The sequence below is a fragment of the Sitophilus oryzae genome, unplaced genomic scaffold (assembly GCF_002938485.1).
Source record: "Sitophilus oryzae breed Bouriz unplaced genomic scaffold, Soryzae_2.0 scaffold_1525_pilon_pilon, whole genome shotgun sequence".
Lineage (NCBI taxonomy): Eukaryota > Metazoa > Arthropoda > Insecta > Coleoptera > Curculionidae > Sitophilus > Sitophilus oryzae.
Genome location: NW_022146198.1, coordinates 671,677 through 689,125, shown reverse-complemented (window position 1 = coordinate 689,125; position 17,449 = coordinate 671,677). Strand labels below are relative to the sequence as shown.

At 32.0% G+C, this 17,449-nt stretch overlaps 1 protein-coding gene across 3 annotated transcripts in view; it reads right to left on the bottom strand.

Annotated features, from left to right (window-relative positions):
- The window catches only part of LOC115878781 (receptor-type tyrosine-protein phosphatase N2), a 45,771-nt gene that overhangs the window by 3,053 nt on the left and 25,269 nt on the right, over positions 1-17,449 (bottom strand). For all 3 annotated transcript variants that reach the window (XM_030895384.1, XM_030895382.1, XM_030895383.1), the window contains exons 5-18: positions 14,767-14,898; positions 13,452-13,690; positions 13,276-13,372; positions 12,863-13,218; positions 7,659-7,787; positions 7,392-7,604; positions 5,883-6,023; positions 5,587-5,833; positions 5,451-5,533; positions 4,497-4,564; positions 3,134-3,389; positions 2,720-3,080; positions 2,506-2,660; positions 34-223 (exon numbers count right to left, since the gene is read on the bottom strand). In XM_030895384.1, coding sequence (XP_030751244.1) covers positions 34-223; positions 2,506-2,660; positions 2,720-3,080; positions 3,134-3,389; positions 4,497-4,564; positions 5,451-5,533; positions 5,587-5,833; positions 5,883-6,023; positions 7,392-7,604; positions 7,659-7,787; positions 12,863-13,218; positions 13,276-13,372; positions 13,452-13,690; positions 14,767-14,898 — 2,667 coding nt within the window. The remainder of the gene's footprint in view (positions 1-33; positions 224-2,505; positions 2,661-2,719; positions 3,081-3,133; positions 3,390-4,496; positions 4,565-5,450; positions 5,534-5,586; positions 5,834-5,882; positions 6,024-7,391; positions 7,605-7,658; positions 7,788-12,862; positions 13,219-13,275; positions 13,373-13,451; positions 13,691-14,766; positions 14,899-17,449) is intronic.

The window sequence follows — 17,449 nt, the reverse complement described above, 5'->3', positions numbered from 1 at the left end:
TTCTGCCTGAGAGAAAAACGCATTCCAATATACCTAAATTCCAACAGGGCTTTGGTTGAAGCTGGAACTCCAGCTTCTGGCCAAGACAAGAAGTGGAACTGGGTGACAGTCCTCGTCTCACCAGTTCGAACGTTCTTCAAATAGAATGACCTTACTAAGTAATCGTCACACCAGATATGCTCGCTAACTAGATGGACTTCATAGATATGGTACACTTCCGAACCTTTAAACAATAAAGAAATATAAACGAAGTCTTTTAGTATTCATAACTTTCTGAAAAGTTTTCAAGAAACAACATTTTTGTATTATCAATCAAAATGATAGCCAATGGTAAGCAATCAATAGAAGCAAATCTAGATACAGAGTGTTATAAAGTCTATCAATATACAGGGTCCGGCAATAGTGCGTCGGGCATTTGTAGTTTGTAGCTCCTGGAATAAAAAAACTTGAGAATTTTGTTATATAGGGTAGCTCAAAAAAGTGAGAGTGGATCGGGATGATTTTTTTATCACCTCTATAACTTTTTTATTTTTTCAGATCAAAAAACGAGATTTGGTATGTTAGTATATGACATAAATTAGGATTGATTGATGTATTCAATTGTTTTTGGTCACTTCCTGTTCCACCGGTAATGACTACAACTTTTGATTTTTAAATGGCACCCTCGGTATATTTTTACTTCATTCGATAGAAAATGACACTCTGAATAGAATGACATATCATATGTCAACTTTTGACATTTTCCCATATGGTTTAATAATTGAAATTGTTGAACACGACAATTTGACTCGAAATACCAAGTGTGTGGTACCAAATTATTCGTAAAAAAATGATTTTTCCAAATATGCTAATGAGCCACCATTGTTCAATTTGAAAAAATTGAGATATAATTAAAAATACGATTTGGACATCTTTAAACCGGCCAGGGCAAGACACAAAAAACATTAGATGATCAAATCTATTTTTCTAAGAATCCTTGATTCAAAATTAGTGTTTTAAACACATCCATGGCGCTCTAGATTAAAATTTAAAATATGATTTTTATAAACCGAAAATGTCAAAAGTTGACATATGATATGTCATTCTATTCAGAGTGTCATTTTCTATCGAATGAAGTAAAAATATACCGAGTCAATCAATCCTAATTTATGTCATATACTAACATACCAAATCTTTACTACGTTTTTTATCTAAAAAAATAAAAAAGTTATAGGGGTGAGCCACTTTTGAGACGCACCCGGTATATATTTTTTTGATTTATTAATATCTCTGAAACTATCGAAAGATATTTACTCATATCTTGGGATTATAAAAACACTAAATCACCACAATACACCAAAACACTTTTACTTTTACACTGGACGCGCGTTTCGCTAACCATGTTGGCATCATCAGCAGATAATTATAAACTAAAATACAATCTACAATTGGACCATAGATAATTTTATTTCTAAGTTAAATAATCGTTTGCCTTCCATTAAATTTACACATGAAATTAAGAACGACAGATTACCATTTCTAGATGTATTAGTTATTAGAAATACTAATAATTGCCTGGAATTTGATATCTATAGGAAAAAGACCACTGCACGCAGATATATTCCTAATGAATCATATCATAGTATTGAACATAAAATGGCTAGTTTAAATTTCTTAGTTCATAGATTACTTAGTTTTCCACTTTCCAACGAAAGATATAAAATAGAAAGAGATTACATTAGGAATGTAGCTGAGTGTAATGGATATTCTCCTTCACTAGTTGATAAAATAATTAGAAAACGTAGTTATAGGTTAATGATTTCTGAAAATTCGACTTTTCAAGTGGAGAAAGATACGTCAAAATATTTTTCAATACCGTTTGATAGACAGTTATCCCGTGGTCTAAAAGGAATTTTTAAGAATGTCAATTATAAACTTGTGTATAGTGCTAATAATAAATTACAACAATTATTAGGTAATCCAAAGGATAAAACACCTCTACTGGAAAGGTCGGGTATTTATGGAATTTCTTGTAAAGATTGTAATCAGAAATATGTTCGGCAAACTAGAAGATCAATATTAACTAGATTTAAAGAACATTTAGCCCAGATAAGATATAGTAGACAGGATAAATCTTGCGTTGCTGAACATATTGTTGATAAAGAACACTGTATAGATCTAAATAATTTAAAATTAATTAAACAAGTCTCAAATTACAGGCAATTAGATGCATATGAAAGCATCAGAATTAATAAATGTAAAGATAGTATGAACAGAGACAGCGGTTCAATTCCTTCAAGTTCTTTGTTCCTACTACTCTAGTGGCGGAAATCTAACTGTTACGCTCGGTGGCTAGATCTTGCCACGCCCACTCGAGTATATAAACGCTCAAATTGTAGATTGTAGTTTAGTTTTAATCATCTGCTGATGATGCTAACATGGTTAGTGAAACGCGCGTCCAGTGTAAAAGTAAAAGTGTTTTGATGTATTGTGGTGCTTTAGTGTTTTATTTTGCTTTCTTCCTACCTTCTTCTGGCCAATATCGATGGCACATTGCTGTACCGCCTTCGGTAAGCCTAGTTAGCATCACTATCACTACAGCTCCTTGTTCCCAAATCAGTTGCCAAAAATCAGGTGCCGTATGAGGTAAAGGACCTTGTGTCGCTATATAAGCAGGATTCCTAAAACATTCAAAATTAAAACAGCAATATCATCAACTAATTTATTATTAAAAAACTACCTTGGATCATGATCAGTAATACTCGAAGCATTAATATAATCTGCGCTGTTAGCATTCGACAACTCATTTAAGATAACTCGCGCATGGTCATAAGGAACTACTTCAGGATATCTGTTTTTCTCTACATTGTCTTTCCTCATAGCTATTGATGTTTCGCACGGTTCAGCCACGTAGGCACAAAGAGCTACCCATTCCTGGTCTAATCTATCCTTGTTCTTCAAATGGTCTTCCATGTAACTCAGCACCATATGACCTGTGGATATATCCATATTGTGTAATGCTGGTTCTTCAATCCAAGAGGATGTGCTCGATCTGCTCGATGGACTTTGTTCAGATTCACGAGACAAAGATGTTATTCTTCCTATTAAAGGAAATATACTTATTTTTATAAAAAAATTACCCAAATTTACTTGCCTTTATCAGGAGCACCGTCAGTGGTCTGTCCTTTAGTAGCCATCCTTGCCCTACACAGGTCTTGGTAATCCTTACTAGCTTCTGTATCAGGTCTGGATAAGCCTTGTAATTTTTCTTTATACTTGATGTGTCTTCGTATTAGAGAGAGAACGATAGTAGCTAGAATTAGAGCTACCAATACGCCGCAAACCAAGAAGATAACTATGTACTGGTTCTCGGTATTGATACGTTTGAAATAGACGTTTTGCATTCTTATCTAAAAATGAAAATAAAAATATACTGAGAGCATTTAAAAAAAAATAGAAGAAATATGACAAATTATTAAGAAAACAGTATTGGCCCAGTTTTTTGTAGGTAAAGGATTTTAACAGTCAATAAAAAAAATAAAAAACAATAATAGAAGCATATTTTTTTCCCAAATAAGTCCCATACCGGGTGCGTCTCAAAAGTGGCTTATCCCTATAACTTTTTATTTTTTCAGTTAAAAAACGAGATTTGGTATGTTAGTATATGACATAAATTAGGATTGATTGACGTATTCAATTGTTTTCGGTCACATCCTGTTTCACCGGAAATGACTACAACTTCTATTTTATTCGATGGAAAATAACACTTTGAATAGAATGACATATTACATGTCAACTTTTGACATTTTCGCATATGGTTTATTTGAAATTATAACTAAATTAAATACCAGGTGTGTGGTATCAAATTATTCGTAAAAAAGTGCTTTTTCCAAATATGCTAATGAGCTACCCTCGTTCTATTTGAAAAAATTCTTAAAAATACGACTTGTACATTTTCAAACTGGCCAGGATAAGACACTAAAAACATTGGACGATCAAATCTATTTTTCCAAGGCTCCTTGATAAAGAATTAGTGTTTTTAACATAGCCATAGAGGAGGTAAAAATTTGACATATATGTCATTCTATTGAGAATGTCATTTAATACCGAGAGTGCCAATTAAAAATCAAATGTTACCAAATCTCGTTTTTTAACTGAAAAATTAAAAAGTTATAGGGGTGAGCCACTTTTGAGACGCCCCCGGTAAACTTTATTTCAAAAATATAGAAATTTGAAATTAAGAAAAGGTAAGTTAAACTTTTAAATAACCCAATATCTGGATATAAGTAGTAGTCTGTATCATTAATTTTATTAAGTAGCAGTCTGTATCATTAATTTAATAACATAAATTTAAACTATTGTAAAAAAAAGTAATAGATTCTAAAATACAATTTCCATGTCATAAACATTTATGGTCCATTGTTTGTTCCTTCATGCAATGAGTTTTTCTATCAACTCTTGAAGACCTACCCAAGAAAGTAGACGACCTTAAATAGATATTTAAATATTATACATACTTTATTTCCTACACCTGCTGATATAACTTCTACACCAGTTAAATTTTCCAGATCTTCTTTAATCAGTTCTAAAACAATTCGTAAACTGTCTATACTAAGTTGATATAACATTTCTAACAAACAACATCCAAAAAACGCAACAAGAGCAATAAAATCCTTATTCAAGTAACACAGAAACTACAAATTCGGGGTAGGAGCATTGGTATCTCGAAAACCATAATAGATACGAAGATAGTTAAATTGGGACAAAGTTGCTCCTTGGGATGTTCACCAAGATGCCATCAAAAACGTTTTAAAAATTTCAAGGATTGCTGAGTTTTTTGGAAAAAACTGATTTTTTTGGAAAATCAAGTTTATTTTTTCCTGTCGTTACTTTTTAGAAAATCAAAAATATAATTGCACATTATCATAGCCACTTTATTAGGGTTATCTGATAGTATTTTTAGATTTTCAAATTAGCTGATAATTTGTGAGATACAGAGGCCAACTTAATTTTTTTAAAATACGGACCTGCAATTTTTATTTCAAGTTTTGAAAGAACTCGGTCTCCCGAGTACAATGATAAACAAACTAGTTTCTAATGCTCTACATGTTCGAAAGGGTTACCACCCTCCCTAATGCACAATTTTTTTTCGTTCAATCATATTTATAACTCTTTGAATGTGCAATTAATTTTTTGATTTTCTAAAAAGTAACAACAGGAAAAAATAAAATTGATTTTCCAAAAAACTCAGCAATCCTTGAAATTTTTAAAACTTTTTTGATGGAATCTTGGTCAACATCCGAAAGCGCAACTTTGCCCCAATTTAGCTATGTTCGTATCTATTACGGATACCGAGGTACCATTGCTCGTACCTCGAATTTGTAGCACCCTGTATAATATGTTCATTTTTGGATCGGAAGTCTATTGCTAATTATTAAATGTTTCAGTAAGGTTTCCATAAAAAGACTTACCGATTTTCTTAGCTACTTCATTAGCATCATATCCTCGGTTATTGTTAGATCCTACTTTAAAAGAAACAGACTTCAAGTGAACCCTAAAAATATTTTATAGAAGTACAAAAAAAGGTTTATAACTACGCCATCTTACTGTCCATCGGTGAAGTCCCTCTGTTCCATATGGAGCAAATTCGAGATGTTTCTCATGATGTCTTTCCCTTGCTTCCAGTCCCTTAAGGGTTCCTGAAATTCCACGTGCACATACGATTCGTCTGTTTCGCGAGAAGGTGCCTTTAAGGTATCGTAGATGCTGTTTGGGTTTGGATTGGCACCTCGGGGTTCCTTTTTTATCATTGAAGGGATTAAGTTGTTTTGAGAAAATTTGTTCGTGGCTAAGGCTAAAATAGTGTGTATTATATAAATTTACTTACTACATACACAGAATACCTCTTTGAGACATCTCTGTTATAGCAGGATCAAAAGGTGGTCCGGGTTTTTTAACATCCAACCGTTCTGGTCTTTTAAACCCCATGTTATATCTGTCCCAAATACTTAAGTCGTCTCGCATAGCAATCTCCTGTTGATTTTCTAAAAATGAAAAATATACAGGGTGTTTCAAAACACAGGTGCCGTCTCTCGTAGGGAGATTCCTCACGTAAGAATAATATTTATTTTTCATATCAACATAGGTCCGATTCTGCTTTGTTTTGAAGCTACTAAAGTCTTAATAATCTTTCGATCTGTTATCATTTTCTTCTAAGTACTTTTCGTGATTTGAATGCAATTTTAGGGTAAAAGTTAGTATAAGTACTACATACTTTAATGCTAAAAAAGTGTCGACAGACTCACAGGGTTGTTAAGTAGTTTATGAAGCAAAAAACTACGCCAAAAACTACGCGTAGTTTTTTATATTAACTACCTTCAAAAACTACACAAAAACTACGTTAAAAACTACCTACAAAAATATAGTAAAACATAAACAATTTAGACTTTAAACAAAAATCAAGCCAAATTCTTATCATGGAAGTATGAAGTTATATTATATTTGTATAAGTTAAACCACATCAGAAAAAAAGACAATTTTTTTTTCAACAAAAGTGTATTTTCTACGAAATACAAAGTAATATTGAACACAAAATAAACTATAAATTCTTATGGAGAAATTTTCCATAGACATTCTCCAGGAGAATATATGATTTTTTACATCTAAAGGCACAACTTCATAATTCCCCTCTTTCCAGAAGGTATGGAACAAGGTATGGAGACATCAACGTCTTCCAAGCATTTTTAACTACTAAGTATCAAAAATATCACATAATAAGGAACAAATTCACAAAATATAGATTTTTTATGTCTTTAAATTGATCAACAAACAAAGTTTTTAGGTTATGTTTTCACTGTTATTTAAAAAAACTACATTAGTTACATAAACTACACATTTAGTACTGGACATTTAAAAAACTACTTGTGACATGTAGTAAATGTAGTTTATTAATTACTACGTGTAGTTTAACAGAGTCACCAGAGACGTGCGTATGGGTTATCATTGGAATATTTTTCAAAAAAAAAAATGTGTGCCACTGACTTTTTACTTTTGATATCAAAATTGTGTAGGCCATTTAATGCCAATTAAAAGGTATCTCTTGATATTTTGTCGAATTCGGCCTGCTTGATGAGATAAGCGCAATTTTATTAATCACAATAATTAATAAAATTAAAATTAAATTAATAAATTATATATTTTACCTAATGTATTGTTAAATATTATTACTATTAGTCCAACCTAAAGCAATTTTAAATAAAAAAGTAATGGTATTTAAAATAATTACAAAGAAACGTAATTTTAAAAAACTTTAACATCCTGTAATTCTAAAACTATGCTTTTCCATACCCATGATACATTTTTGAAACACCCTGTTTATCAATAGTCTACTAAGTATATTTTATCTAAAATACCTAATTCTCCAAAATCTTCTGGTTCTGCCCCACCTTCAGAATACACTACAGGCTTTGTTTTCCATTTTTTATCAAAATCATCGTCCTCTTTTTCTTGTTGTTGCTTCAATTCCCTAAACACCTCTCTAGGTTTTAAAAACTCTAATGCTCTTTCGGAAAAATATTCGTCAGGGTGTCCGCTGCCGTATTCAGTATTACCTTGATCATCTTGATCTACGAATATTTAATTCTATTATATTTTCTCTAAAATTTAGATTTATAGCTTACCTTCTTCAAAATATATTCTTGGTTCGGCTAAATCATCACTAGTCAAGGCGGAATCTTTGGCCTCCCATCCAGCCCGAAAGTTTTCCGGAGTGTTGTATGTCAATGCGAATTTTTCATCTGGACCAAAAGCTAAAATAAGACCTGTAAGATTTTTGAACTCTCCTGTATGTGTTTGGTTCAAATCAAATTGTTAAAATCCTTTGAAGAACTGAAGAAAGAACTGAAGAGTACCAAAACGGCAAATTAAAAAAAAATTAAGGCAAATATAGGATTGAAGAGAAAGTGTACAGGGTGTCCCACTAAGAATAGCTCTCGGCTGTATCTCGGAAAGTATTAGCCGTAGGTTCTGCGGAAAAAAATATTTATAACTAATGAGGCTATGGCAAATTGCTGGAAATTATTTTCAGGTTTATAGAACGACCGCTAGGGGGCGCAACTGCAACAACAAATTTGAAAATGGAGTTTTTACACAATTTTGCCTAGATAAGGTGTACAATAAGAAATAGCTTCATATAATAAGAATAAACATCTTCAGTAAATTTTGAATATTTTTTGTTAGAGACATTTGCCCCTATCTACCAAAATAAAGTGGTGGGGGAAGGTTAGATCGGTTTTTATTTAAATATTAATAACTGTGGACTGGATGATCGGAATCCAACAAGCGAGGGCTCGTTTAAAAGAACGATTCTTATTCTATATTATACCATACAAACAATAATAATAAGCTTTTGAACGTATACGCTAGGGGGCGTTGTCTTATATAATAAATACCAAAAATAAGCCCTTAATTACCTTATTTTTACAACACGGTATCAGTAGCCCTCTTAATTATGCCCATTCTAACAAAAAAATAAGATAGAAACAGTTAGTTTATTTTAAAATCGACGAAATATCAGAATACCATAATACCAGAGGTATTAATATCTAATAATTAAGATATTAATAACAGTGAACAAGAAACGATGATTCAGTGAAGTCATGGTAGGCTTTGGAAAAAAGTTGCTTTTGACGTAATAGTATAAACGTCAAATTGTTATTAGATCAACATTTTGGTAGTTTTATTAGCATTTTTTATCTTTTGATTGCTTTTTCAAAATGCCAACAACTTCAACTATTTCAAATAATAAAAGCATTTTGAAAAAGCAATTAAAAGATAAAAAACGCTGATAAGACTATCAAAATGTTGATCTAATAACAATTTGACGTTTATACTATTACGTCAAAAGCAACTTTTTTCCAAAGCCTACCATGACTTCACTGAATCATTGTTTCTTGTTCACTGTTATTAATATCTTAATTATTAGATATTAATACCTCTGGTATTATGGTATTCTGGTATTTCGTCGATTTTAAAATAAACTAACTGTTTCTATCTTATTTTTTTGTTAGAATGGGCATAATTAAGAGGGCTACTGATACCGTGTTGTAAAAATAAGGTAGGTAATTAAGGGCTTATTTTTTGGTATTTATTATAATTTTGCTAATATCTTCGGTTTGAAAGAAGATATCAAGATGCGGTTTTCGCTGACTCTTTAAGCTTTTACTACTCTTTACTATCAGCTAAAATTACATATACTATTGTATTTAAATTTTTTGAAAAAAGGCGCAATATTTCTTGAAATGTAAGACAACGCCCCCTAGCGTCTACGTTCAAAAGCTTATTATTATTGCTTATATGGTACAATATAGAGTAAAAATCGCTCTTTTAAACGAGCCCTCGCTTGTTGGATTCCGATCATCCAGTCCAGAGTTATTAATATTTAAATAAAAACCGATCTAACTTTCCCCCACCACTTTATTTTGGTAGATAGAGGAAAATGGCTCTAACAAAAAATATTCAAAATTTACTGAAGATTATGAAGCTATTACTTATAGTACACCTTATCTAGGCAAAATTGTGTAAAAACTCCATTTTCATATTTTTTGTTGCAGTTGCGCCCCCTAGCGGTCGTTCTACAAACTTGAAAATAATTTCCAGCAATTTCTCATAGGCTCTTTAGTCATAAATATTTTTTTCCGTAAACCCTTTGGCTAATACTTTCCGAGATACAGCCGAGAGCTTTTCTTAGTGGGACACCCGGTACATAGATATATGGAGTGGTCAGAATTAAAATCGATCAAGTCCAATTTAGTACTATTTTAAGATAATCGTCTTTTGCGTTTATAAAATATTGATTTTTCCAGTAGAGAAATGAATAAAGTCATACTTCACGCATTAAGCAGCTATAGCTTATTTCTGTTTTTTTTCTGAATATTGGGTATAATATATGGATGAAGTCCATAAAATTTAACGCTGTGCGCGATTTTAACGCATATGCTAAAGTTTAGAACTAAAAAAATATTTTAGACACTTCTAGAAACAAAGTCTGAACCATTTGCACCAAGTGAATCAAATTATCAGCCATCTGAAAGGTCTGATTCTATCAATTCTGAAGGTATAGTTTGATTTATCATTATTTTCACTATTACTACTGCATCAATAAGTTAGGCTATGTTTTCTTGCAAATACTTAGATATCTGACATGTTGATCTGAATAAAAATGCTCGAGGAAGAAAAATCTTATCATTTCATGTAGACGTAATGTAACACGCTCTAAAAGGCAATACATGAAAGATCTTGTTCCCTTTATCCCGCCTATATACCGTAATTTTTATAAAAATCGAAGAAAACACTATTAATAGACAATCAGAAGTCAACATATCCGTTAATGACGAAGAAGAAATGTCCAATGAATCAATTTATATCTAAAATTTCAAATATTTTCAGAGATAAAATGGTTCAAGTCCAAGAAAGTATAAATAAACATTCTTAAAAATGGTCACAGTTGTATTTTCAGTAACTTTAGTTTCTAATTATTATACAGTTTAAAATGTAATAAAACATTGTGTCCAGTTTTCTTCTCCAACTTGTTTTATTTTAATTAAGTAACATTAAAAAACTTTAACTCTCATTTTCTCCATAATTATTAGGACTTAATACAGTTCACTTTTGAATCCCTCATATAAAAAACTACACTCTCTTAATCTTAATGGTAAAATTCGTGCAATATTTGAAACAATATCTAAGCTATTAAGTGACATGTTTAAGAATACCTACTCTAGAGCCTTTAAAAAGGCTATGATATGAACAAGTGCGTTCAAGCTATTTCAAAGATAACCAAATTGTATGTATACCTTCCCTAAAAGCTGTAAATTATCTGAAGGAATTGGTCAGTTGACCAGTCGAAATAATCTATCTCAGAAGGAGCGCAGGCATATTGAAAATAAACCGGATTACTAACAGAAAAATCCGACACCAAATGAATGCTCCAATTATAAATAAGGTAGAGATCAGACTGTGTCAGTGGAGTCCTTCATAAAGAAAGAAGACGAGATAGACCAAGAAGGTCCTGGAACACCACAACTAGATGATTCAATGCAATTTAGTAGCTGTATTTTTTGATTAACCGACAATCAGTGTCTAATCAAATCCCGTATATATAGGGTGAGTTTCCTACGATGTTCTCTATGAGAGTAGATATCTCGGAAACTACGAGTTCGGAAAGTACGAGGTGTCGGTTAAATGAAGAAAGAATTGCAGTTTTGTGGGGTCATAAATATTCGGCTTTCGGATTTTTGAAAAAGTTTATGGCTTATTAGATATTTCGAAAAAAACAAATTTTGGCTATTTTAAAACTTCTCCCTAATTCCATTATAATCTATTTTAGACAAAACGTTTTCAGATAAAAGTTGTAGATAATCACATACCTAATGAATTTGTGTTTTCTGATTTTTTCTAAAGCCTGTCATTTTTGACATATGACACAAACATATGTTTTTTTATGGAAACCATAGTTGGCCATGACTTCATAAAAATCGTCATTTTTTAAGCTTTTCAGCGATATAGGGTATAATATGTTTTTTTTTTCGAAAAATTACTGAGATAGCCAATTCCATCTTGACTAATTTCACTTAGTTGGCATGGTATTCTTATTCTGTTATGATTTATAACTTATAAAAAAAGAATATATCATTAAACGGTTCTTTACAATTTACATTACGAAAACGAAAACGTAAAAAATAATATCACTTCCCCGTACACTTTAATTTATTTTAGGAAATGTTCTCCCGTACCGCCTCTTCGAGTGCCTCTTTTAATTCATCGAGGAGGTCCACGCAATTGGTCCACCTCTTCCGATCCCTGAGTTTGCATAATTATGATATAAATAATTTTTAACATTTCTTTCGTTATGGGGAGGTGTCATAATGAAGCCGGGATCCTATTAGGCCACACGCCACGCGAAGCCACGCTATCCCAGGTGAGCTCACGTGTTGCAGCGTGGGAGAGAGTATGCACATGAGATCTGGGGCAGACGATCGCCCATCACATGAGCGTGGGATGGCGTGGAGTGGCGTGATGTGGGGTGGCGTGTTGCCTAGTCTGTACGCAATACATGTAATTAAATGGAAAAACATACGCACAGATCTTCATGACGTGGGGTGGCATGGCGTGGTATAGCGTGTTGGCTAACGGGGTCCCAGCATGAAAGTCATGTTGGAAAAACTGCAATTCTTTCCCCATTTAACCGACCCTCTATCTTCAGTAGTTTCCAAAATAACCATAGAAAACTCACTCTGTATAATAATAATAATTGTTCAGTTAAAGACCAAGACCTATCGGTATAGAAAGCAATAAATTAGCTAAATCTCTTGCTAAAAAGACAGTTGTTTTCCCATTCGATAAACTTAAAACTTCCAGTGGCATCAAAAATGCCACTTCAAGAATATAATCCTTATGAATAACACCAAATATCTTACTTGAAAGGCATACGAATCCAAAGACAAACTAAAAAGTTTATAAAAGTTTGTGTTCAGAAAACATTAAGAAATTACTTTCTTATTTTAAGTTCTTTACAAGCCCTCCTTACTGGACACTATCTACCCACTTAGATAGATTTTAAGAAAAATGGCTTAAACAGATGTCGCAATTACAATTAAGCTGAAAAGCTAGCCAAAAAATCTTGAAAGAATGATAATTAAATTATTTAATCTCTGGCAAGATCAGTAAATCTCCAAAAAACCTTTAGAGTTATTGGAAAACATCTAAGGTCTTTCACAAAAGATTTAAGAAAGTCAAAGCAGCAATAAGTCACTAACTTAAGCGACTAGTTGACACATTTCCATCAACAAGGTTTTTCAACGTTAATTTTGTTACAATTACTGACCTTGTAGGTTTGGTTCGGACTGTTCCATTTTCTGCTTCAGCAATTCATTTAACAAAAACTCATCAGATGGTTCAGTTTCAGCATCTTCCTTTATAGCATTGAGAATGTTTATCAGTTTACGATAGTTAGATTTACTCAGATATTTTTCCACTTCCTTAGGAGAAAGATTCAGCTGTTGCAGCAACTTAATAAGAGGATACATCTCTTCATCTGGAACATCTCGGTTGTCTACTTCAATTCTGGGTGTTTCTGGTGGTTGGGATAAGACTGAAGGAAACTCGTTTTCATATTCGTGAAGAAATTCTATCGAATCGATAGGCTCTTTATCTACTCTCCTATATTTAGGCACCCCATATCTGTAAAGTTTCCGAAGTGTAAATTTTTATTTTTATAGCTATGAGGGTAATATTCACCTTCCATCGAAAAAAGGTGTAATAGATCTGCGTTTCATAGATGGAATCCAAGTTCTTTTGGCCATTTTGTAGTCTGACAAGGGGTCTGGCATATCTACTGTAAAGGGCAAGAGAATAATCAGTTAAAATATTTCCCAGAGAGATGCCTTGAATACTTGAAGAAAACTAGAACTTACAATCAATTCCTGCTCCTGGACCTAAGATTTTCCTCCTCAGCTGTTCCTGTTGACTATTATCAACGGGTGGATAGTAGACTTCGTCAGCAAAGTCAGCATGCGGGTTATCCACACTCGGCGTGTACTTAATAATGGCAACTTCTTGAGGATCGAGTTGGACCTGACCTTCCAGAGCTCGAAGAGCCCCTTCGAGGTCGTTGTCGGATAGATGAGAACAAGAGTCTGGCTCAAAATCAATTCTGCAAAAAAAATCCAAAATTTTCTTAAAAATATTTTTGCAGTATTAGTCAAAGTATTATCCTAAGAAACGCCCTGTATAGCCTGTATATATCATTTTTTGTTTCATCTAATTAGGATTCCAAAAAGTCTGTTTGAAAATTAGTATATTAAATTATATTCTTTCTGCTTTTTTATCCGGCCATAATTACAAAACAAAAAGGAACCTCTGGAGGAATGTCCTATAGTTCAAAGGTCATTAAAGTTAAGGTCAAATACCATCGATGCGAACGTGGCAGAAGAAAGATTAGATTAATGGAACTTCATCTCATTAAAACAAGTTTTTGGCGCAAAATCAATAGATGACTCTCTTATATAAAAAATATCTGAAATAAACTTGGCTCGGAGATGAAAAGGAAAGCTATAAAAAGTACGTAAACAAATCAAAACAATTTTTTTCAATTTTTTACTATTTTTACATTAAATATGTTTCATTTTTAATATATGTATGGGAGCTTTTGCCATTTGTGAACACTATTGTGTTATTTTTCAAAAGGATTTTTACGTAGTAGATAATTTCCAAAATTTCCTGTAGATTTTATCTCATCTTTTTTACTCACTAACAACTGCTGGACTTGTTGCTTTATAGTTTTATCTTACTTCGAAGCACTTATGAATTCACACACAACATGATCTGTTCGCACTTTTTACAACCTTTGTGATACTTTCAGTAGGCCGATCCCACTTCTGATGTAAGAATACAGTACGTATTTTTTAAATTAAACACTGGATTTTCTTCATAACTCTTGATATTCTCAATCGTCTGTTCTTAACTAACCTCGAGTGCTTTGTTTCTCCCAAAACAAAATATTTAGGGCAATTCTCTGAATTACAAAAAGATAAAGCTCACATGTATATGTGCTTTTAATGTTGTTTAAAATTTATTTCTAGCTATACGTTATCCCCCACTTATCATATTAATGATTTTTAATATTTATTATTTTCTTTAATACTGAAATTATTAAAAAATAAATTAAGATAATAATTTGAATAGATATTTCTAATCATCATGTGAGTTTTTTCTACAAAATACACTTACCCATGTTTAAGAGTGTAGAGCATTCCTTGAAGACGGCATTGTGTGTAAGAATGCCCCCAACGATATCCTAATGCAAATAATCTTCGCAACTCCTTGCTAAGGTCATGGAGAGAGTCTTGTTGAAGCCCGAACCTATATAAGAAATCAGTATTTTAACGCTATATAGTTTAGCTATTTGTCTGATCTTTCTACTAAAGGCGGAGTTAAAAAGTCAAATATCTTATTTCACAGACACAGATTGCTCATTCTTGTTCTAATAAGAACAAGAAAGCGCAAAATGCAATTAGAACGCAATTCTAGAAGATTGATGAGATAAAGACGGAATGCAAATTTAAATCGAACTTTGCGATATTATATTCGAGCCGCTACTCACGAAGGAAAATTAGCCTGGTTTGTGTGTTGTTAAGAATATTAAAGTATATTTTCCATTTAACTGCGTCTGTATATATTACACAATAAATAATTATCAAAAAAAAATATTTCTTTTTAATTACTCTTACCTCAGAATTTAAAAGAATAAGTCATTGACATAATTAAAATTATACAGAGGTTCTAAGAAGAACGACAGTTTGTATAAAAATAAAATTATGTAAGCATCATATGCATAATATAACCTAAACAATCAAATCATTTCCCCCGAAGATGGATTGGAAATGGTAGAGCAGTATAATGGCCAGGCGAGGTTTCTGGACGTGTTGCTAAGGGGCGAGAGGACAATACTTGACGTCATTTGTGTAAATGAAATCAATAGATCTCAACATTTACAATAAAGAGTACCAAATGCATTCGGAAGTATAAGAAGAAAGTTCAAAGAGCTATAAATAAAATTGAACGAAATATAAGTTTGTGCAATAGGGAGGGTGGAAAAATCCTTTCGAACATGTAAAATATTAGAAACTAGTTTGTAGAAGTTGATTTATTTATAAATTACGGGTAATATTATGCATATTATTAAATCGTACATTGAGATTTCAAATTCGTAATAAAAAATTCACAGTCCTTTACAAAGATGCAACCGATGAATAAAAACGTAAAAATATGATTAGTGTTAATATGAGTGTATTACATACATATGTTTAAATAACGAACTTAACAAAAAACAACAGATTTAAACATTCACTGAAAAAGGAGTAAAGAAAAGTAGTTTAGAACTCGACGTAACCTAACCAAAGTCGAGATTTTACAAAATTTCAAACAATATCTCTCGAAAATAATTAATAGTGAAATGACATTTACCCTCTATGGATAGAACCCTACCTATGGTCCCATATAAACTGTATTACTAAAATAAATAGCTTTGACATATAAAGTTTTTAATTGTCGCTTTTCTTGATATACTGCCCTGATTTTATTTTATTTTTCCAGAGCACTAATACTCCCTTTATATTGTTACGGATTCCGTGGGTCCACTAATTTAAACTCACGATAAAATACTTAACGAATTTATTTTCTCACTTTATACACAATTACTAACTTATAACACACAACAAACTAAGATTCCTTCACCAAATTGTCCGATTTTCAATTTCCACGCGGTATATTCAAATTTCAAAAACTGTCATTCCCTATTCTACTCCCTAAGGGTATGAATTTCATAAATTCCTATGTCCAAATAATTAACTCATGTCTTTTAAATGATCCTTTGTGCAAATTTTTATGTGTATAATCCAGAGGTCACGAAGATTTATATAATTTTTTACTAACTTTACCCTTTTGGTTGAAGAATTTCAAAAATCTCTTCTTATTCTTTCTGTAGAATTTCATTCTTCTAGACCAGATAGTAAATCATTTTCATACAACAAATCGTTCGACATAATTTTACACTCTAAGAGGATGAATTTTGTAAAATCGCTTTGCATAACTAATTCACTAATCACTAATGTTCTTTAAACGAACCTTTGTGCTAATATTGATGTATCTAAAGCTGGTGGTATGAACTGACCCCTAAAATATCTAAAAACTTGATATATAATCTCTATAATCTAACTGACACACCACTGACAATGACAAATAATTGACTTCTGGAGGTATTTTGAGTAGGTTTGGTATGTTTTAATATTTATTCGTTTTACATAAAGAAATACCGATTAGACGATATAATATACTTCATAACAAATCTAGACATATATACCTTTCATGGATAACAAATTAATTACTACTGTCAGCTAGTTCAGCTACTGTCTAGGTAGAATATACCTAGAGTACCTACACCTACCTATGATGTAGGTAGATTAAAGCTTATTTTGACTTTACCTCTCACTTCGGTGTCACAAGCTGAATTTTTCAGGGATGGAAGTACAGTACATGATATGGGGACCTTATTCCGAAAGTAGTACAAAATTAGACCGGGCACTATCATCAAAAATCGATATATTAATACCACCGTCACAACCACCGTACAGAGAAAACAAATACTTATTTTTTGATCCAGTACACAATAAAGTCTTCGTAGGGAGTAATTTTTTATAATTATTTACAAAAAAACATTTCCATTAACGCTTATGACCAAAAAAAACTTTAAACATGAATAATCATTTCAATTATGCGAAAATTTGGTTTAAAAATAGATTTTTTTTAATATAACTTTCATTTAACGAAAAATGAAGGCCTAAATGAAAAAAATAAACAATTTAAAAGTTTCGCTTATGTCTTGACAAGGTATCAAAGCAAACCCCATATTTTT